Here is a 20,634-nt window from a genome sequence, read left to right on the forward strand (position 1 = left end):
AGAAGGATCTGAAACAGAGCAGCAGCCATATATATAAAGGTACATGTACCCCTGCTATTGTTTTTACTGTGCTTGCAGAGAACAGAGTAGGGTAGGACGGGACGGGACGGGACGGGACGGGACGGGCCCCAAGAGGTTTCTCACACATTGCTGATAGGTTGGAAAGCTGGAACAACTGACAATTGGATTTTTGTTTGTTTTACTGTTACTCTTACTGTTGTTCTACTGTTTGCTGTTTGGATTCGGAGGTTCTGTTTTAAAATTGAGTTTAAGCTTGCTTGAAGTGCAAGGAAAGATATGGGCCCCATCTACATGGCACTGCTTTGCCCCCTCCCATCGCAACTGCGCAGCAATGCGGCTTTGAATCACCATGCCCTGCGATACACTCGCGATGTACTGTGCACTTCCCTAAGAGACTCGCCGTGCCCTTTTTTTTTTGGCCATTATACTGAAATGCACAGCTGTGCAGTCCCATGAGTGTGGGGGTGCAAAACTTCAGTGGCTGTTTTATATTTGAGGGGCTCTGCTATGTCTTTCTGACCCTGTTTTAGGTAAAAATGGGGTATTTTGTGCTCCTTCATTTCCGAACCATCAGTTTGTCAGCTCCCCAGCCCGAGACTCTCGCAATGGTTTGCGCTCACAAGCGTGAGCACTACATGCCTAGCCATCGCTCCGAAATGGTGGCCGGAGCAATGTTGGTCCTCCCCCAAGACCCCCTCCCCCAGCCCTTGGGTACTGAGTCCAAAAGCAACCATTGCAAAGATACGAAGCTGCAAAAATGTGTGAAAGTGTGATTAAATAAATAACATCCCTCTGTACCTGTGCAGCTGTGAAGGGATGGGGGAGCAAAGGGGCATCACAGAGTGACACAGGCACTACGCAAGCCTACAACATGCCCACTGTAAGATGCAAAGTCAGTATGGGGAAGGAATAGATGGCCTGCAACTGCGGGTGAACCTGGAGCAACTCCCCAAAATCACAGTAAAACAACTCCTTGGAACTCCACTTTTTCTAGGTGAAAACCGTGGATGGCTGCGAAGTCATGACTACGTCATCTATCATGAGGGACCTTGACTCTCACCCACCCTGGAGTAAAAGCCCAATGTAGATGGGGCCCTGGTTAAGACATGTTAAGTAAAATAAAAAATCCAATGGTTCAGATAATCAAACTGCCGATCAGGTATTTTCTTAACTCCTTTCCTGAAAATCTTTCATTTCAAGAAAATTAAAACCAGGCCCAAGTTACTACAGATAAATGGCATGGGCTTTCCAGACAGCAAGATTGTCTAGGAGCCAAACTGAAGAGCGGGAAAGAGGAGGGATCCTGTTCTTGTTTGTGTGTTCTAGCTCATTTCCCCACCACACACACTCTGCCTTCCTTTCAGGCAGTATTTAGTTGAGAAGCGGTAGGGCTCTCCTTTAGCACCCAAGCTGCCAGCTGGAACCCCATTTTGTTTAGGCTCCAATGGCTACCATCCATAAGGCTTTTTGAATGCCTGATAGTGTAAAATTAATTTTATTTGCTAGGTTACATATGTTATTTACACACACTGTATTTACTTACTGCAACATATAATTTCCAAGTGACTTGCACATAAAGTGTAATTACAATGCAACATTTATGTTACCAGATGTAATGCTATGTGACAAATATTTTCTTTAATACTGGTGTGAGTCCACTGACTTCCACGGAGTACTCTAAAAAAATTTCATTGAGTCCAGTTCTGAAAAGCCTGTTTGCACTTGTTCATATTTGTATTAAATATGCTATTTACAAAGGAACAAAGCAAAACAACAACCAGCCAACCATCTCATGTCAGTTTTGAAGGGTGTGTTTTGTTTTTTTTACAATGACTTGACGTCTCGCTGCATTTATCTGTTGTAGCCATATGCCGCCTTTGTCATTTCCCAAACATACAAGGAAGTGGGGTGGATGTAGGGAAACACATCATATTTAGACATATATTGGCAAACTGTGCCCATGCTGTGAATGTTTCTACTGCTGCAAAATCCTTCCTGTTTGGTAACGGAACGTTGAAATATTTTAGGGGGCACAGAACCTTCCAAAAAAGAGAATGGTCTTGGTTTTCTTATGCCTGATGAAAAAGAGGAAAGGGTGATCAGCTGCAAACAAAATTGCACCCTGGTCACTTCGTCCATATATATTCGCCGCACTGGAAGCAGCAGCCTCTGTGCCCTCTTCATTAATATCAACAAAGCACTTGTGAAAAACTTGGGCCAGAACCAGATTGCTTTTCTCAGACATCCCAGTGAAATCAGCTTGGCCTGTGCTGAAGGCATCTATTATTCCCATACTGCTCAAAGTTGACTTCAGCTCATAGCGGTCTTCTAATTGGGTCCGAGGGAGGTACACGTTTGCTTCAACTTCTTCCATTTCCTCTGGGCTAGTCCACTTGGATAAGGCCTCATAGGTTAGCTTGGTTTCTAGCTACAGTTGTTTTTAAAAAGACACACAAAGAAAATCAGATAAACAGTCTGTCAGAAAAGGTATCCAGGTTTACTCAATTAGATGTACATAGGTCACCCCAATGATTGTAACAACCCCAAAGCAGCCCAATGATGAATGAGCCTGCTTAGTGGCCATAGAATGAGTGGTGTGTGCATGTGCATGTGTTTGTGAAATGGGGCTGAAACCAGGGCAGGGGAAGTGGCCGGATAAGTGTTAGCTAACTGAAATCCTGAACAGGAGCACTTTGCACTGCAACGTTTTGTTGCAGGTCCCATTGTCTCTCATATTCACAAATAGTGTGCTAGGACATACTATTGTGCTCTGACAGAGAGGCTAATTTATCATGTGAAATCAATTAATTAAATTCTCAAGTGAGCACAAAGCATACATCCACAGAAGAGACGGCTGCAACTTCATACGACTTATGGTGGCTTCATCTCCTTTCAAGTCAACTCTGCTATGTTGTGTCTTTTTGCTGTATTTCTGCATCAGATGTGATTGAATGATTCAGTCTACCCCAATACAGAAACACGGCAGAATTATCCATTCTCAAAGATGCTGTCCATTGCATCAGGGCAGGAGACATAGAGCTCCTTCACATGGAACTTTTACCCTGCGATTGAGATTGTTCCTTCACGGAAGTTTGCGGGCTCTTTCCATGATGCCGCGAACTTCCAAGGCGTGTCCTGCACTAAATGCCCTTTGTTCCATTTTTAAATAGATTGCAAATAATGAGCTATCAAATTACCCTGTTGTGTTCCACTTGAGTTCCCGTCATGAAAAAAGGAAACACGGCAGGAAGAGGAGCGAGATCAATGAAAGATAATGGAAGACTCAGATATGGGGAGAAGGAGGGGGAAGGGGTGGGGGAAAGGAAGTGGGTGTAAAGGGGAGTCGTTGTGATCCTGAATTTAAAACAGAAGCAGAAAGCCCTGTTTTAATTTCAGGATTTTAGGGTGGTGTAGAGATGCCCATAGTCTTCTTTCCCTCACAATAGCCCTGTGAGATAGACAGCCCAAGTCATTCAGCGAGGTCAGGGCTGTGTGAGCAGGGATTTGAACCTAGTCTGCCCAGTGCAATGCAGATGCTCTATCAACTTTACCACATCGGTTCTCTAAATGATTATATGAAATCTACAACAAGGAGCCAGTCACGTGTGATTTCCACCCAGAAATCTATGTGCAGCATCCATACAGGTACACAAATGTTACTTGAGTATTATTGAAAACCTACATGTTTGAAAAACCTCAAAGTCTCACTGTTTTAGTTTGTCTTTCAAAGTTCTTGGATTTTAGATGACTAGAAATAAAATGTTTCTTCTCCTGGTTTTGTATGACCCATGTGGCAAAGCGAGTATGTATGAAAACCTTCCGATGGTTCAAATACGTACATCAAGGGTCACTTTCAGCACAGATATATTTACAAATCTCTCTTTCCATAACCTAAACAGTTCAGCCATTTCTAACATGAGATATGCCAAAAGGAAGCAATAAAAACAAACACAATTAATATATGGGAAAACCCCAAAATAAAATCTCCATTTTAAAAAATACTCTAAATGCTACAAATACTTTCTTTACCATTTCCAGTCCAGTGCTGTCATCACTGATGTCATCAGGGAGTAGTATAAACATGCTGAGGTCATTATTAACATATGGGAGCTCAAGAATATGAGTTTGTACTTCATTTATGTAGTTCCAATTAAATTTATCATGCTGGAACATCATCTTCACTGGCTTACTTGTGCTCTACAAGACAACAAACATACCTTTTATTTTCATGAATCTTAACTCACATAGGGGAACAAATGCCTTTAAAAATTTTGTGCATGCTCTCTGGAGCAGGAGTCTAACTTTTTCTATGTTACTTTGTAAAAGAACAATCACCATCACAGATTGGCTATGCTGGACTGAAGTGTCTTACAGTGCAATTCTCTGCATGTCTACTCAGAAGTAAATTCTATTGGCTTCAATGGGACTTACTCCCAGGTAAATGGGTATGGTTTTGCAGTCTTACTGCCTTTTGTTCATTCAGCATTACAAAACACTTTACCTTGTTCAGTCTGAAAGGCTGTTCCGTTGTGTCTTTTTTCTTAAATGTCTTTGACCAGTTTCCTTTGAAGTACAGGGCATTAACCAAGATCAGCTGGGTAAGTGAATCTATAGATCCCTCATTCAACAGATTCTGTATTTTACCTTTTCAGGGAGGGAGGGAAAAGAAATCATATGTTTCTGCAACTTCACTCATCTGAAGAAATGTAGCTGAAGGTTTTGAGATTATATCACTTAAGAAACATGACTTTACCTTTTTTCAAGGACCTTGGCCTACCCATAAGAACATAAGGACCATGCTGGATCAGACCAAGGGTCCATCTAGCCCAGCATTCTGTTCCCACAGTGGCCAACCAGTGGCCCACAAGCAGAGCATGAGCAAAACCCTCCTGCTCATGTTCCACAGTAACCGATATTCAGAGGCATACTGCCATTGATAGCCTTCTCCTCCATGCATTTGTCTAATCCCCTTTAAAGCCATCCAAGTTGGAGGCCATTTTGTGGTAGCAAATCCCATAGTTTAAGTATATGCTGTGAAGAAGTACTTCCTTTTATTTGTCCTGAATTGCCTACACTCAGCTTAATTGGATGAACCCAGGTTCTAGTATTGTGAGAGAGGGAGAAAAGTGTCTCCCTATCCACTAGCTCCATTTTGTTGTTGTTTATTCATTCAGTCGCTTCCGACTCTTTGTGACTTCATGGACCAGCCCACCCCAGAGCTTCCTGTTGGCCATCACCACCCCCAGCTCCCCCAAGGTCGAGTCCATACCATGCATAATTTTGTACACCTCTATCATGTCTCCCCTTACTCACCGTTTTTAAGCTACACAGCCCCAAACATTGTAACCTTTCCTAATGAGGGATTTGCTCCAACCCCTTGATAATTTGGTCACCCTATTCTGCACCTTCTCCAGCTCTACAATATCCATTTTGTTGTGTGGTGACCAAAGCTGTACATAGTATTCCAAGTGTGGTCATATCATAGAGTTGTATAAAGGCATTATGACACTGGTAATTTTATTTTAGATTCTTTTCCTAATGATTCCCAAAATGGAATTTATCTTTTTCACAGAAGCTGTGCACTGGGTTGACATTTTCATTGAGCTCTCAACCACAACACCAAGGTCCCTTTTCTGGTCAATTACACTAGCTCAGTCAGTCCCCATAAGCATATGTGAAGTTAGGAATCCCGCACTCCCCATGTGCACTTAGGGCTTTTCTACATGAAGCTTTTAACCTGTACTTTTACAGAGGCTTCTGCTTCCAGATTATTAGAAGACTAAGATCAGCTCCTTTATACATATTCCCCCCCCCCAGGGTTTTACTTTGTCTGCCTTTCTATATGTTCCTTTATACGAACACTAGGTGGTGCTGTGGTATAGCAGAATTGTGCAATTACATGAGGGTTCTATAACGCCATTCAGAAAAATACCACACTCTTGTCATTGGGGGGGGGGGAACCCTCAATAATGGTTGCAAAGCACCTGAAAGGCCCTGGAGGATGATGATGTTGTGTAAAGGACCTGCAAACTACCATGAGTGAGCAACCATGAGCACGCAATAAAAGCCTTGTGTAGAAAGGCTCTTTTACTTACATTGAACCACATTTGGTGTTCTAATGCCCACACCTCCGTTTGATGAGATCCTTTTGGCGCTCTTCCTTGTCCCTTTTTGTTTTAACTATCACCAGCCCCATCTTTCTGACCTCATTATTTCCTGGTACAGCTTCATTCTTCCAACTCTACCATTCTTAGCTACCTAAAGGACTCCTGCTCAATTAAATGACACTACTTAGTTTTCCCTTCCTGCACCTTATGCCTGGTAATCCCAGTTGAATACCTATTATCAAATCTTTCAACATCCACATTTTCCATGAAGCTCCCTCCTTACTCTATACCCCCTAGTGAAATGAATCCTAAGGCATTTGCTTGCTCTCATTCCAGTTTACCCCTGCTTCTCCTGCCCCTCTGCTCCTCCCCGTGGTTGAAATGCATATTGCAAACTCCTCCTGTAAGGCTAGCCTTTCTGCTATCCTGTAAGATGCCATATGCATTGACAGTTCTATATAATCACAATATATTTTATGGAAGAATGTACATTAAACCAGTCCCATTGAATTGAGTTGCAATAGCGCTTGGTGAATTGTGCTCATAATCTTCAGATGACATTTTAAATTTGGCATGTTATGGATTAATTCTGTAACATGTTTTTACTCAAGCTGACTGTGGGCAATCTGGGTACATGGGAAAGGATTTGGATGCTCACTTTTTCATGCACCCGTTACAACTTTGGGTCCTTCCAGATGAAGGGCTCCTAGTGCTAACAATCAAAAGGCATCGTGCAGTTATTCTATTTATTATTTATGTATTTATTTATATTATTTATTTTATTTATGTCATTTCTATACCGCCCAATAGCCAAAGCTCTCTGGGCAGTTCACATTCTATCTTTTTCTTCCTTAATACTTTTTTTTCTGGTAAGAGGAAAGATGGAAGAAGCAGTGGCAAAATACAGGAGCAGGGCTACAAATTAAAAATATGGGAGCAGGGCTAGGTCTGGACCTCCCATAAAATTCTGTGAATGAGGCAGTGCAGTTGCACAATAAAAGCCTCAAGTGAGGTACCTGAGAATGAACAAATGGAATTATAAATGAGCCCCAAGTAAAGGCAAGAGATTATTTCCAGTTTTCAGTGGCCTTCAAGAAAAGGAGGCCAATGTTGCCATGCATAATGCTCATACCAATATGTATGATATGAAAGCATCAAAAGAGAATGCAGACATGTTTTAAAAGGCAGCAAAGAAAGAAGGATAGAGAAGGCTTTAGGCTTATCTCTCTTTCTAAATGGCAGAGCAACCATTCTGAGCTCACCTTCTGTCTGATGTTCAACCCAGGAATTAATCTCTTTTGTGACCTCTTCTGCAGCTTCTTGAAAGTTTACTGTTTGTGGCTCTGCGTTATAGTATTTCTTCATTGACTGTAAGAATTCCTTAAAGATAAAGTTTTATGCTACTTAGCAATATGTTCATGCCATCAAGCACCAAACAGGGACAAAAGATTTACAGTATACAAAATTATAGCATCCTACATCCAAAGAAGCAAATTAAAATTGTAATACAATCCTGTTGTTACAATAGGTGGTTATTGCAAGTTTTTATTCCATAAAACATGGTACCATAAAAAGAAAAATGAGTTCCTGCATACTCCATGAAGATTTAATATGCAAGCGAAGGTAGGATGGATGCAGTACAGCCTTATATCTTCAGTCTGGGGGGATATTCCAACCATAGGCCATACAGAGTTCTGCTGAAGGGCCCCAAAGGCAAATACCATCCTATAAGGCACTGGGGATCATTATCCAGCCATTCGAGCATCAGGGCACAGGCACAAATCTTACTCTTTGCACTATCATGACTTCTTGCTGGATTGTACAATTTATAACCAGAGAATTATGCAACCCGTTACATATATTCCTAGCATATTTATCTACATCTTTCTGCAGTAATAAGTTGTGTTTACTTGCACGCTCAAAACAAAACCAAAAACTTCACTCACTTTTTGGAAAGGCACTGATCTGTCGCCATACAGTTGATTGACACTTCTAAGCAGAAAATGTTTTGTGGGTTGGTTGATTTCTTGGCTAAGTGCCTGGAAACTTAAATGGATGTTGCTTGATGTCTCAAGGGGGGGCTTGAAAAAGAAAGTCAGCATTTATTAGCCCCACATTGTACCTAGACTATTGCCTCTTACTGCATTATGTTTTATCCGCAGTTGACTCTCATTTGTACCTCTGATTGATTGATTGCATTTATACCCCGCCTTTCTTCCTCTTGCAAGGAACCCAAGGCGGCTTACATTATCCTCCTCCTCTCCATTTTATACTCACAACAACAACCCTGTGAGGTGGGTTGGGCTGAGAGTCTGTGACTGGCCCAAAATCACCCAGTGAGCTTTCATGGCCGAGTGGGGACTAGAACCCAGATCTCCCAGCTCCTAGTCCAACACTCATTTGTTGTTGTTCAGTCATTAAGTCGTGTCCGACTCTTCGTGACCCCATGGACCATAGCATGCCAGGCCGTCCTGATCATACATTTGTGTTAAATGCTAACCAATTCATTCTGGCTATGGGCTTTTCTATACAAGGCATTTATTATGTGCTCATCATTTCCTGCTCACAATTGCTTACAGATTCTTTAGATGATGTTGTGACCCTCTAGTTCCATTTATATATATTTACATATACACAAACACACACACACACACACACACACACACTGTCAACTGTCAACCTAGCCCATATTGTATGTATGTATGTATGTATTGCATTTGTATCCTGCCTTTTTTCCTCTTGGAAGGAACCCAAGGCAGCTTACATTCTCCTCCTCTTCATTTTATCCTCACAACAACAACCCTGTGAGGTAGGTTGGGCTGAGAGTCTGTGACTGGCCCAAAGTCACCCAGTGAGTTTCCGGGTTCTAGTCCCCACTCGGCCATGGATCTCCCAGCTCCCAGTCCAGCACTCTCACCACTACACCATGCTGGCTCTCAGTCCTTTCTTGTCAATTTCCTTGTATTTCCCATAGTGTAGTTCATTCCCTTTGACAGCTGAAACATACAAGGCAATAGGCAAGGCAAGGCTAGATATATTTTTGACTGCCACAAGTGTGCACTTGCGCAACTGCAAAAAAACGAGAAAAATTACAATAATTAAAAAATAACAGAGACATTTGTGCAGATTCCTGGGGCTGAAAATATATATTATATATTATGGTCCCATTTGCGCAAATGTCGGGTCGGGAAAAAAATGGGGGAACAAAAACGGGGTCGTGATCGGAGCACAAGAAGGGGGATGGGATGGGCAGACAAGATGGGTTCTGCTGCACAAGACCCAGGAATACCAGGGGGAGGACCAAGGGGGAAGGAGCGGGAGAACAACCCACGGTAAGCCTGATCGTCTGCTGGGCTCATCATGGGTTGTTCGTGGAACAACTGCGTGGTTTGTTTGCCAGGGAGGGTTGTTGTGTCATGAGAACCTGGCCTAAGACTTTGGTAGTTGACCCAGTCTGTTATGTTTGAATGAAAAGAGCTTTAAAAAAACAACAAAAACCTAGTTTTGTTATTTTTATCCAGATCAGAGATATCAGGAATAGTTGCTGATATCATGGAAGTGATTGTATGTAGCTTTCTGTCGAGTAACAACAAAAGCCCAATAGAGACTTTGTGACTGCTGTCCTAGGCAATTCACTTGGGGGTACTTCCTTGAAATCAGTGGAACTTGCTTTGCAGAAAACATCCACAGACTCTAGTTGAACACAGCATAATTCCGTCGGAAAATGAATTTACATTTTTGCCGTGTCTTAAAAAAAGGGGAGAGCTCTCATGCTGCTCTATCACATAACTGTATAATAATTATTCTCTCTGAGCTTATCTACACTCCTATTTTCCTGAAGGTTTTAATTTTAAGAAGTCAGTGCAAACATTTTGTGTAAACTAGAACTCATGCTGTTCCAATCCCATTCTGGCTGGGGAATGCAAGGAGCTGTAGGAGTTTTTCCTGTCTAAACATGCATAGGATTGAGTTCTTAATGAGAGTCAGATCAAAATAGGCTGAAGCAAGAGGTTAATGCTAATCTCTTCAACCTTGTTTTTAAAACAGGGAAGCATACATTTATCTTAGATGCATTCAATTTTTGTTTTTAAGAAATTACCTTCTGAATGGAGATGCAAGGGTTATTCAAAAGCGCCTCCATTTTAGAATAGGCTTGTGGTTGTCTCGTAGTATGAGCAGCCCTAGTTCTCCCAGCTTTATTAAAGTGAAGCACCTGCAATTAGAATAAATACAAAGACAGACATTACGTATGTAAAGTCATTATTTAAGCATATAAAGTCATATCCTCTCTCACAACTGATTGAAAATGGAAGGAAGGTTTAAAATAGCCACCACACACACCAATGGGTCATGTCTTCTCATTTGGTTATCTATCACTATTGGTATATTAGGAAAGCGGGGAATGAAATTTATCCCAAGATATTTTCACCCAAGCCTCTGACTTGGCTATTGCTCTAGTACCATCATTCCACAGTCCCACTCCAGCTCAGTCCAGGAAGTTCCTACAATGGCAGCCACTCTGCCCTTTAAATGGAAAACAAGAGATGATCTAGCCAGGCTGGGACAAAGGAAAAAGCCTCGGAGGACCTGGGTGTGAAGAAATCACTCTCACCTGAGCTCTTGCTATTCTTTTGTCCCCCACCCACTGACTTGCTGTGAGAACTTAGGCTAGATGGATCCAAAGCAGCATAAAGTAATGCTCAGCGCTTTGTAAGCTTCAGTGTTCCTTCAGTTAACCTGCTAGCTTACTAACTTTGTAAAATGAGTTTTCTAAACAGAGTCTGGAATCCAAAGAGCTGCTTTGGCCATGTCCAAGGGTTTGAATATCCCCAGTGAACTATTTTTTTTTCCTCCTTGAATGGCACAAACTCTATGTTTGTCATGAAAAACCTAAGTCCCATTGATTTTGATAAGTCTACTCTGAGTATTACTAAATCTTGATCCAGCCCCAGATGTGTAAAAGAATCATCTGGGGCGGGGAGAGAGTCATCATTTGTGGTGTGTTAAAACTACCTTAACTGTGACAGCAAGGAGCCAAATAAAGCCACCCACGCCGAGCATCTCAGTCAAACCAGGTTGTTTACAGGGTCCAACAGTGGGGGCCGGAATGGGTACATGACTAATAAACTTGATGTTTATTGAATAATGCTGTATTTGTATCTGTTGTGATCAAACTCAGAGTAATTGCAGAAAATGTCTATGAATAAAATTGACTTGACTTTACCAATAGCATCATCGCTACACCAGCCTAAAATCCTGCAATTAAAATGGGGTTTTCTGCTTCTGTTTTAAATGCAGGGTCATGACAACTCCCTTTTTCACCTGCTTCCTTTCCCCCCTCCCCTTCCCCCCTTCTCCCTATATCTGAGTCTCCCATTATCTTTCACTGATCTCGCTCCTCTTCTTGCCACTTCTCCTCTTTTCACAGAGGGAGCTCAAGTGGAACACAATGGGGTAATTCAAGAGCTCATTATCTGCAATCTATTTAAAAATGGAACAAAGGGCATTTAGTGCAGGGGATGCCTGGGAAGTTCACAGCATCATGTAAAGAGCCCGCAAACTTCCGTGAAGGAGCAATCTCAATCGCAGAATAAAAGCCCAAGGCTCCACCAGAATGCACGCTGACTACCACAGGCAATTGCGGATCATTCTTAGGGATGTCTATGAAAACATATTTCCCTGTATAGGTTATCCAGCTATTTTAAAAATAGCTGGAGCCAAGAGAAGAAGCATTATTCTGAACAGTGAGCTCCTGACTCATGCCCTTCTCTAGAACAGAGAGCAAGAGAGAGAGAGCACTCCTACAGACAAACAACTCTGGTTGTAGTTTAAGAGGCAGAGAGAAGTGTGCCACCCTGTGTGACTTACTCCCTCAAGGACTACAAGTTCCAAAGCTCCTTAGGCAGGGGGAGCCAACAGAGTGGCGAGTCATGTGGCAGGAGAGAGGAACATGCACCATAATAATCACTCAGGGCAGGCCTGTCTCTAGTTATTTTGGCATCCTAGGCAAAGTGGTGTTTTCGCACACAGTGGACATGCTGCCACCACTCCTCCTGTCGTCTCTCCCCACATTCCTTGGCTTTGCCCCTCTTCTCCCCCCCCAGCCACCACTGCCACCCCCATCCTCACTCCAACCTCCTCTTCAGCCTTCAACCTCCTCCTCCCTCTCTTCTTCCTCACTGTCCCAGCCACTTGCCTGTTGCCTCCCCCTCTATGCTGTTCTTCTTCAATAGCGCAGGCATTCTTCATAGCCACCTCACCCAGAATGCTTCACTTTAATGAAGAGCCCCTCAAAGCATGGCATTTGGGCCTTGTCATCTCTCCAGAGAGCTCATCCACCCAATCAGTCTCTCACTCTGGGATAGACCTCAGAGCAAGAGATTGGATGGGCATGCGGGCTCTCTGGGCGGGTGGCATGAGGGAGAAGCCAGGGCACCACTTCCAGTTGTTTTGGTGCCCTGGCTTCTCCCTCATACCACCTGCCCAGACTGCCCCTGGCAGTTGCCCTGTTCCCCAACCCCCAAGAAGATGGTCATTGAGATCCCATGTACAATGGGAGCCATTGCTGTTGACTGGATTTAAAAGTTCCAGAGCATTAATGAGTTAATGTGCTCAGTCTCTGGTCTCCAGAGTGCAGAGTGCCACAGTGGTACAGGTGCTAGTAACCTCAAGACTGGATTACTGCAATGTGCTCTATGTGGGGCTGCCCTTAAGGCTGCTTGGAAGCTGGAGGTAATGCAGAATGCAGCAGCTGTGCTGTTGTCAGGAGCTGCCCCTTTCCAGTATGTCACTCCTTTGCTGAGGGAACTGCAGTGGCTACCTATCAGCTACCAGGCCAGGTTTAAGGTATTGCTACTAGTGTTCAAAGCCCTAAACAACTTGGGACCAGGATACCTGAGAGAGCACCTTCTCCCTTACCAACCTACTAGGTCAGTGAGGTCATCAGAGGGCTCACTCCTGGTGGTTCCACATGGGCCTGTGGCCCGATTGCAGTCCACTAGTGGAAGAGCCTCCAGTGTGGCATCTCCCTTTCTTTGGAATTCCCTGCCCCTGGAGACGTTGTTTCTGGCACCTCCTGAAAACAGCACTGTTCCAGGAGGCATTCCTTAATTGACCAGTCACGGTTTCTATTGGCATTGTGTGTGTGTTTTTAAAGTATAATTTTAATGTGGTGTTTTAATCTTTTTATTCTTTTACTATTTTATCTTTTGTTTTCACCACTCCAAAATCTGTTCTAGATGTAGAGCAGTATATAAATATTGTAAATAAATGAAGAATAAATAAATAAAAGAACTGACACTAGATCCCCAGGAACAGGGACCAGTATCTAACAACTATTTCACATGTGTTTACTTAATATATACATCCATGCCTGACTATAAATATAAATCAGGCTGCCATAAATGTATGGAGCTTAAACAAAGGGCACTAAAGGAAACTGAAGGATCCCAATCAGTCATCTGATTAAACAAAGGCTTTCCTGACAGTTTTTTAAAACAGAAAAAGGAGGTGTGGGCATTACAAGTTTGTACTGGTTTCAGATGCAGTATTATCGGGCACATATCTGTACATGTAGAAGCACGCTGTGGATCCATAGCCCATGTTAACATTGCACAAGCACTGCAATAGAGCCTTGGTTTAAATGAGATGCTGGGTGCATACAGTGCTGCACAGGTAAGTTCTTTTGATTCTCCCTGCATCATATTTAAGTTAGGCCACAGTTACTTTTCCAGTTATTAATTACTCTCAGTCCTGTATTTCACAATGTGCATAGAAAGGATAAGGACACATTGATTCCCCATCTTGTACTTTTATTTATTGGTGTTCTAACAAGTTTGAATACCAGTTCAACCAGCTTTGAAAACAGAGAGAAAAATGTTACCTTTTAGGGCTGAGTGAAGCGTGCCTGCAATTTAAACCCCAAAACAAAACAGAAATGCATGTGGCCCAGTTATTGAAAGTTTGGGAAACGCTGCTCTACAATCGCATGAACACATTTCTATACAGACTGTCTTACATGTTGCAGCAGACATAGTTATATGCATAGTCGTGGCAGCCCCCTCTTCAAACCCTGAAGTTATGAATAGCACAAAGCTCACCTTTGCTATCTGCTCTGCAGTATGGCCTTTGGCCCCCAGGTACACATTGGCCATCACCAGCGAAATACTCCATGGCGAGAATAGGACGTTTCTGTTGCTTTGAGTCTTGCACAGGTGTTTGAAAAAATCAATGGAAAAAACACTGTTTGCTGTATTCAGAGCCTCCATTGCTATTTAAACCTAGTAAAAAGAGATAAACATTCATCTCAGCCTCTTGGTTTATAAGTTCATTGGGGACCATCACCCAAGCCCCTTTCCTTCTGAAGGAAGTCTGGAAATGTCTGATAAACAGGCAACTGGCCTGAAAGATAAGGCTTTCCGGAAGCACTGATCAATCACTCGGACCGCAGAAACCATCTGCTTGTCTTTTTTTGTATTTGTTTTGTGGCTAGCAGTATAGTTTAAAGTCTTTTCCTGCCTAAAGCTTTTTTCATTATGGCACATTGACACCGGCCTAGGACATGTGAAAAGCCGTGTTTTCAGCATTGTTTGACTGGTTCTTAAGTAGATCACATGACCTATGGCCTTGACTTGCACAAGTGGTCTTGCACGTGGGGATCTACATATTGTGCAAGTCAAGAGCAGGTGCAGGGTGATTCACACAAATGAGTGTTAGGAACAGAGGAAGCTGCCTTATGCCGAGTCAGACCATTGGTCCATCTAGCCCAGTATTGCCTACTCCTGGGGTTTCCAACATGGTGCCCATAGACACCAAAACGCTGATTGAGAGTCCCTTCCTCTCCAAAACGCTGACTGAGAGTCCCTTCCTCTCCAAAACGCTGACTGAGAGTCCCTTCCTCTCCTGATGGTTATTTTATTTCTTAAGATGTTAGTAATGATAATGAATGAATGAATGAATGAATGGACGAACGCAGTCATGCTGGAAAGCACTATGTTGCCTTTCAGCACCATCTTTATTTCAGCTCAAATGAATGGTTTTGTTTTGGAGCTCATATTTGACCTCTGCATTGTACTTAGGTTCTTGGGCAAGTTACTTTTCTTTTGGTCTCCCCAGTTTGCCTTCTGGGAAATGAGTCCTAATGATGACCTAATTTCCCAAGGCATATATCAGCCCTTCTCATGATGCCCCAAAAGCATGACCTGGCATACATACAGTTTGGAAATCACTGCCTTAAGGCTGTATTCTCAGGCCTTCCACATGCCTTATACATTTGCAGGTGATGACAGGGAATTTTATCCTGTGAGCAAACTTTGTTCATGTGGATGGGTGAAGAATTGCTCACCGTATACCTCCTGTTAACATAGGTTAGCATGTATACATTTAGCCATCATGGGAATCATATCTTCTTGAACCTAGCACTCATAAATACCAGAGGAGCTTGTCACAGTTTCTTTCTTGTCAAAAGTTTACTGAGAGACACCAGAGAGGTTGCTTCAAGTTTAATCAGTCCTTGAGAACTAGATCATTAAGGAGAGTTGCACTGCTGGGCTGGGCTGGGCTGGGCTGGGCTGGGCTGCCTTGGAAGAAGCGTTGCCATAGATAGTGTTTTGTTTATAACTTGGTCGCATGGTTTACCTGGCCAGTTCCAACAACCTGTCCTGCCCTGTCAAGTCTAGCCTTGCTTCTCACCTTCCCACTAGTTTTCTAACAACCAGTCTCACAGTTCTACTAATTAACCATTCAGTTCCACCCTGCTGAGCCATCTCCATACTATCCTCTGTCCAACCTTTCACGGCCATGTTATCTCTTCTTAGATAGGGATGTACGAAAGTCACTTACCTTTTCGCAGCTTGGCTTAGCGGTGGTGGGGAGGCGCTTCGCTTTCCCCCCCGAAGTTCAGGCAAGGGGGGGGGGAGGCGTCCCGCCTCGCCTGGCCGAAATTCAGGAAGGGGGGAGAGGCGCCCCGTCTCGCCCGGCCGAAATTCAGGCCGGGGAGAAGCGCCCCGTCTCAAAAAAAACAAAAAGAAAAAAGAAAAAAAAAGACCCCGTGATAGGCTACGTGATGATTTATGTAGCCTATCATGGCTAGATTTCCAAAGTCAGCCGTGATAGGCTACGTAAATCGTCACGTAGCCTATCATGGGTGACTTTAGGGGAAAAAAAAAAAGTGCGTACGCAAATGGCGGCACCCATGGGGCACCGCCATTTGCGTTCCTTATTTTGGCACGTCTAGTCTACGTAAAGATTTATGTAGACTACGGCGAAAATAAGGGCAACGCAAATAGCGTTGCCTACGCGCTTTTTTTTTTTCAAAGTCACCCGTGATAGGCTACGTGACGATTTACGTAGCCCATCACGGCTGACTTTGGAAACGGGTGGGTTTTTTTCCTTTTACTTTAGTTTTTTTTTTTTGCAATGGCGGCGGCGGCAGCCGGTCAGGAGACCAGCCGCCGCCCCCGCCCGCGACGAAACGCCACTGGGACCTGCCGCCGAGAGGGACATTCGCCGAAGGTAAATCCCGTCCCGGGGGGGGCGGGGGGCCGGAGGAGAATTTCCCAACCAACTTCGGGGGGCCGAATGCGTCAGCACTCGGCCTCCCGAAGATTCGGGGAGAAATTCTCCGCTATCCCTATTCTTAGATTGCTGATGGGTATAGCCTCCTTCAAGCATTGTTTGCAATGCCCATAAGTTCAAAGGGCAGTGCTGTTAGTTGCATAGTTCCCTGGCCCAGCCCTAACATCCATCCTCATGCAACCTTTACATCAGGAATGTTGAACCTGAAGCCAGTGGGCCAAACCTGGCCCACCTGGGATCCCAATCTGGTCCTCTGGGGTTCCTCAGAAAGCCATGCAGCCTTTCCCTGGCCCTTCCCCTTTTCCTCCAATAGTCTGGTGGTTTCCTGACTTATGTACAGGTTTTCCTCATTCTAAAAGGTTGAACTGCTTCTCCTAAAGCTTAGTTACAGGCAGGAAGAGCTTTGAGCTTTAAAAAATGCTGGTATTTGGGGTTTTTTTGGCCCCACCCCCTGTTGCCTTCAGCCCCACACACCACTGGAATGCATCTCCTGAGTGCTTCTCTGAAAATGAATTTGGGACTTGGGCTGACAGAGTTTCAACAGCCCCGCTCTATGTGCATAGGTTTCCACAGGAGCAGAGTTCCAGCTCCCATGAAAACCTACACTCCCAGATCCTCTGGGATCTTTGGGGTGAGGCCAGTGTTGTGGCCCCACTGGCCCTTCCAATGTATGGAGCCCCTTCATACAATTTACTTATGAAAGGGGCTATAATCTAGAATAGATTCAATTTACGTATTCTATTCACTATTCCCATTATTTCTGAAGTTCAGAAGTTAGTGTTTATATAGCCAAAATGGTACCACCCACACATAAGAGGGGAGGCATCAGCAGGCTTCGGGGAACCCCAAGGTTTGCAGAAGTACAAACCAATCTTTACAGGAAAACCTTAAGGTGAGGGCAGAGCATCCTCAGTGGCCACAGAATGCTGACTGACTATTGGGAGTGGAGAACAGAAAACAGTAGACTGGTCCACATGCTTGCAGGGTGGTTAACAAGCTGTGGCTTGTTAACCACCCTGTGTGTGCTGGTTGTATGTCAACTGGATTTGCATCGCTGGCGTGCCTTTACATGTTGTCTGAACCCAGCAAGGGGGGCTTGTCGGGGTGAGTAACAAGCCACCCAGAACCCATGGGCTGATCTAAGATTGTGGGATGGTTTGTTACCCACCCCAACAAGCCACCCTCGCTGGGTTTGGATGACGTGAGAAGCCACACCGGCAAGGGTAATTATGCAAATCCGGCTGGCATGCAACTGGCACATGCAGGGCGGTTAACGAGCCATGGTAGCTTGCTAACCACCCTGCGATCATGCAAACCAGCCCAGTGTGGAAGCAGGAATTGAAGGGAGTGGCTAGAACCCTGAACAACAGCACTTCACGCTGCCATATTTTGTTGCAGGTCCGCCTTTTATCATATATTCTGTATTTTATCTCTCCAAAGACCCTGACTTTGGATTACTGCCTTTTTCTGGCACGGTCACTGTGGTTTTAACAGCTGCGTGCCGCGAAGAAATGTAGCAGGTGCCGTATTTCCCACCACAGTATTGCCAACCATGTTGGGAAGAGTGGCACCTGTTGAATTCCTGCATGTGCTGCCACTATATATTAAAGGCATAAACATTCCGTCAGGAAAGAAGAAAGGTTAAACCATTAATCTTTCTCTCTAACATTCTGGATATGTATTACATTTATCCCTCAGCCTTCTTCTGAAGAGCTCAGAGCAGTTTACTTTGGGGTTCCTTCCCAGGGGGTCTCCCATCTGAACCTCGGCAGCTTATTTGTTATTTATTTCATTTTTTTACTCTGCCCTCCTCCAAGGAACTCAGGGTGACATTACATGGTTCTGCCTCTTTGATCTCCACAAAGACCCTATAGATAAGGTTAGACAGAGATATAGCGGCCCCTGAGTGGGGACTTGAAGTCAGATTTCACTGTCTCTTTATTTTATTTGAAATATGATTTGGTTTTAAAGACAAAATCAAAATAATACTACAAGAATCTGTCGCTTTCATAATAAACACAAACTTATAAAATAATAATAGTAATTTCCCAATATTCAAGTCATATTCATGAAAGGAAAATAAAGATAAATAATAGTAATTATGTTACAGCATTTCAAATAGCTCATTTCTCCCAAAGAATGTGCTCTGTTATGCCAAAAAGTCACACAGGGAGCAATCCTATGGCCGCTAGTCAGTGGCTAGACAGCCATAGGATCTGTGGTTTTCTGGGAACCAACCTCTGAGCCCGCGCTCCGAGGTCGGTTCCTGGAGAACTGACCTTCCTCCTTCCATGCTGTCTCGCAGGCAGCGCAGAACGGCCTCGTGCTCCACACCCGGGAGAGGAGCGCGGAGCGGCCAAAACAGGGCGTTCCAGGGGGGGTTCTGGGGCAGGGAAGGTGGAAATGCCTGTACGACACATCCCACATGTCATCCGGCAGTCTCCTCCCCTGCTCCACTAGCTGGAAATGCAGGCAGGCTGCAGGCAGAAGCATGGAGGGAATAATCCCCTCTATGCTTCTCCTGCCCTGCATTGGATAGGCAGTCGCCTCCGTGTTGGGAAAGTCTGGCAGCAATAATATAAGATATTAAATATACAATCCTATACAAACTTACCTGGAACTAAGTCACAAGGGCTTTTGTCTCCTTGTGTAAATTAATAAAAATAACACTGGATCAAATTCTAATCATACTTGCATTCTCTTTCTATTCCAGGTTTCTCGGATAGTGTTGGCCAACTGGCCAGAAGAAAAGCAGCCTGACGTGCTCCTAGCCATCACACCACATCAGCTCTCTGGGCCAGAACTACCTCATCATATGAATTCAGACAATTTTTTGGTTCCCCTTTACTGTAATGTACAGAATTCCATATTATCATGGCTCATGCTGCTTATTCTTTTCACAGGGTTGTTAAATGAAAGCATCCTTTGCAGGTACTTAGATATAATACAGATACCAAGCAGTAATAATTTCTCTATTAAGCAATGATCTAAAGCAGCACAAAGGAATACATGTAATATATGAATGAGCTAGATTCAGCTTGAATTATGGTACAATAGCACATTTTAGGGTCCGATTCTGTGAAAGTCAGCTGCTATTTTATGCATATTTACTTGGAGTAAGTACCTTTGAACTTACTTCTGAATAAACATGCACAGGATTAGATTGTAAACTAACATTCGGTCTTTTATGTAAATCAACATTAAAACATGCAACTCACTGCTACCACCATGCTATTAACAAATTAATTACACTTTGTATGGCAGCATAATCCAGAACCAAAAATAAATATTTGAAGTTTTACATACCTCTTTTAATCCAACAGTTAAAGCAGACACTCTCTTCACCTTACTGTAAACTCAAGTGCAAGTCAGGCCGATTATATATAGGTTTCTCACCACTCCCAGGGAAACTTTCCTAGTTTCTCAATGTGTGTGATGCAATATATTTTTGCTCATCTATATTTCTATGGAAGAACTGAAGCATCCTAGGGAAGTGATGTTAAAAGGGAATGCAAGAATGACATAATAATAGAAATATCTAAGCTTAACTGCTGCTATTCTGTAGAATTGTTACAGAACAAATAACTGAATGCTCAAAGAAGAGCTTTTAAAGCAATGTTTTGGTGTGAAATGTGGAATATTCCATGAGCTTGTCAGCTATTAAATATTAAGACAGTCCTTCCCAAATTACACATGAATATGAGATGCATATAAGGAATAATACACTTTTCCCAGAGAATGTGTATGTATATGTATATATGTGTATGTGTGTGTGTGTGTGTGTGTGTGTATATATGTTTATATAAAAAAGAACATACAAATACAATCAGACAAACACTGAAAAGAGAAACTGCCATTATAGTTTCTGTGTCCAATGGGTGTGGAGGATTGTGGTTGACCAGCTCTTCCACACCCATAAATATATCTTTGA

General features: G+C 43.4%; 1 protein-coding gene and 1 long non-coding RNA gene across 3 annotated transcripts in view; one reads left to right on the plus strand and one right to left on the minus strand.

Moving 5' to 3' along the window:
- The window catches only part of LOC146347338 (uncharacterized), a 55,434-nt gene extending 35,430 nt beyond the window's left edge, over positions 1-20,004 (plus strand). For both annotated transcript variants that reach the window (XR_014790265.1, XR_014790264.1), the window contains one exon: positions 19,417-20,004. This is a non-coding gene — a long non-coding RNA (uncharacterized LOC146347338). The remainder of the gene's footprint in view (positions 1-19,416) is intronic.
- On the minus strand, positions 1,810-20,056 carry LOC146347340 (serpin B10-like). Its single transcript, XM_084850489.1, has 8 exons — positions 20,010-20,056; positions 14,228-14,407; positions 10,228-10,341; positions 8,075-8,209; positions 7,391-7,508; positions 4,523-4,665; positions 4,051-4,218; positions 1,810-2,449 (listed from the first exon to the last, which is right to left on the minus strand). The coding sequence occupies exons 2-8, from the start codon at positions 14,393-14,395 to the stop codon at positions 2,045-2,047; spliced, it is 1,251 nt and encodes a 416-aa protein (XP_084706615.1). The 5' UTR covers positions 14,396-14,407; positions 20,010-20,056; the 3' UTR covers positions 1,810-2,044.
- Between the last annotated feature and the right edge of the window lie 578 nt (positions 20,057-20,634).

Source organism: Heloderma suspectum, chromosome 4 (assembly GCF_057233095.1).
Source record: "Heloderma suspectum isolate Gila_16-S chromosome 4, 16-S_ref, whole genome shotgun sequence".
NCBI lineage: Eukaryota > Metazoa > Chordata > Lepidosauria > Squamata > Helodermatidae > Heloderma > Heloderma suspectum.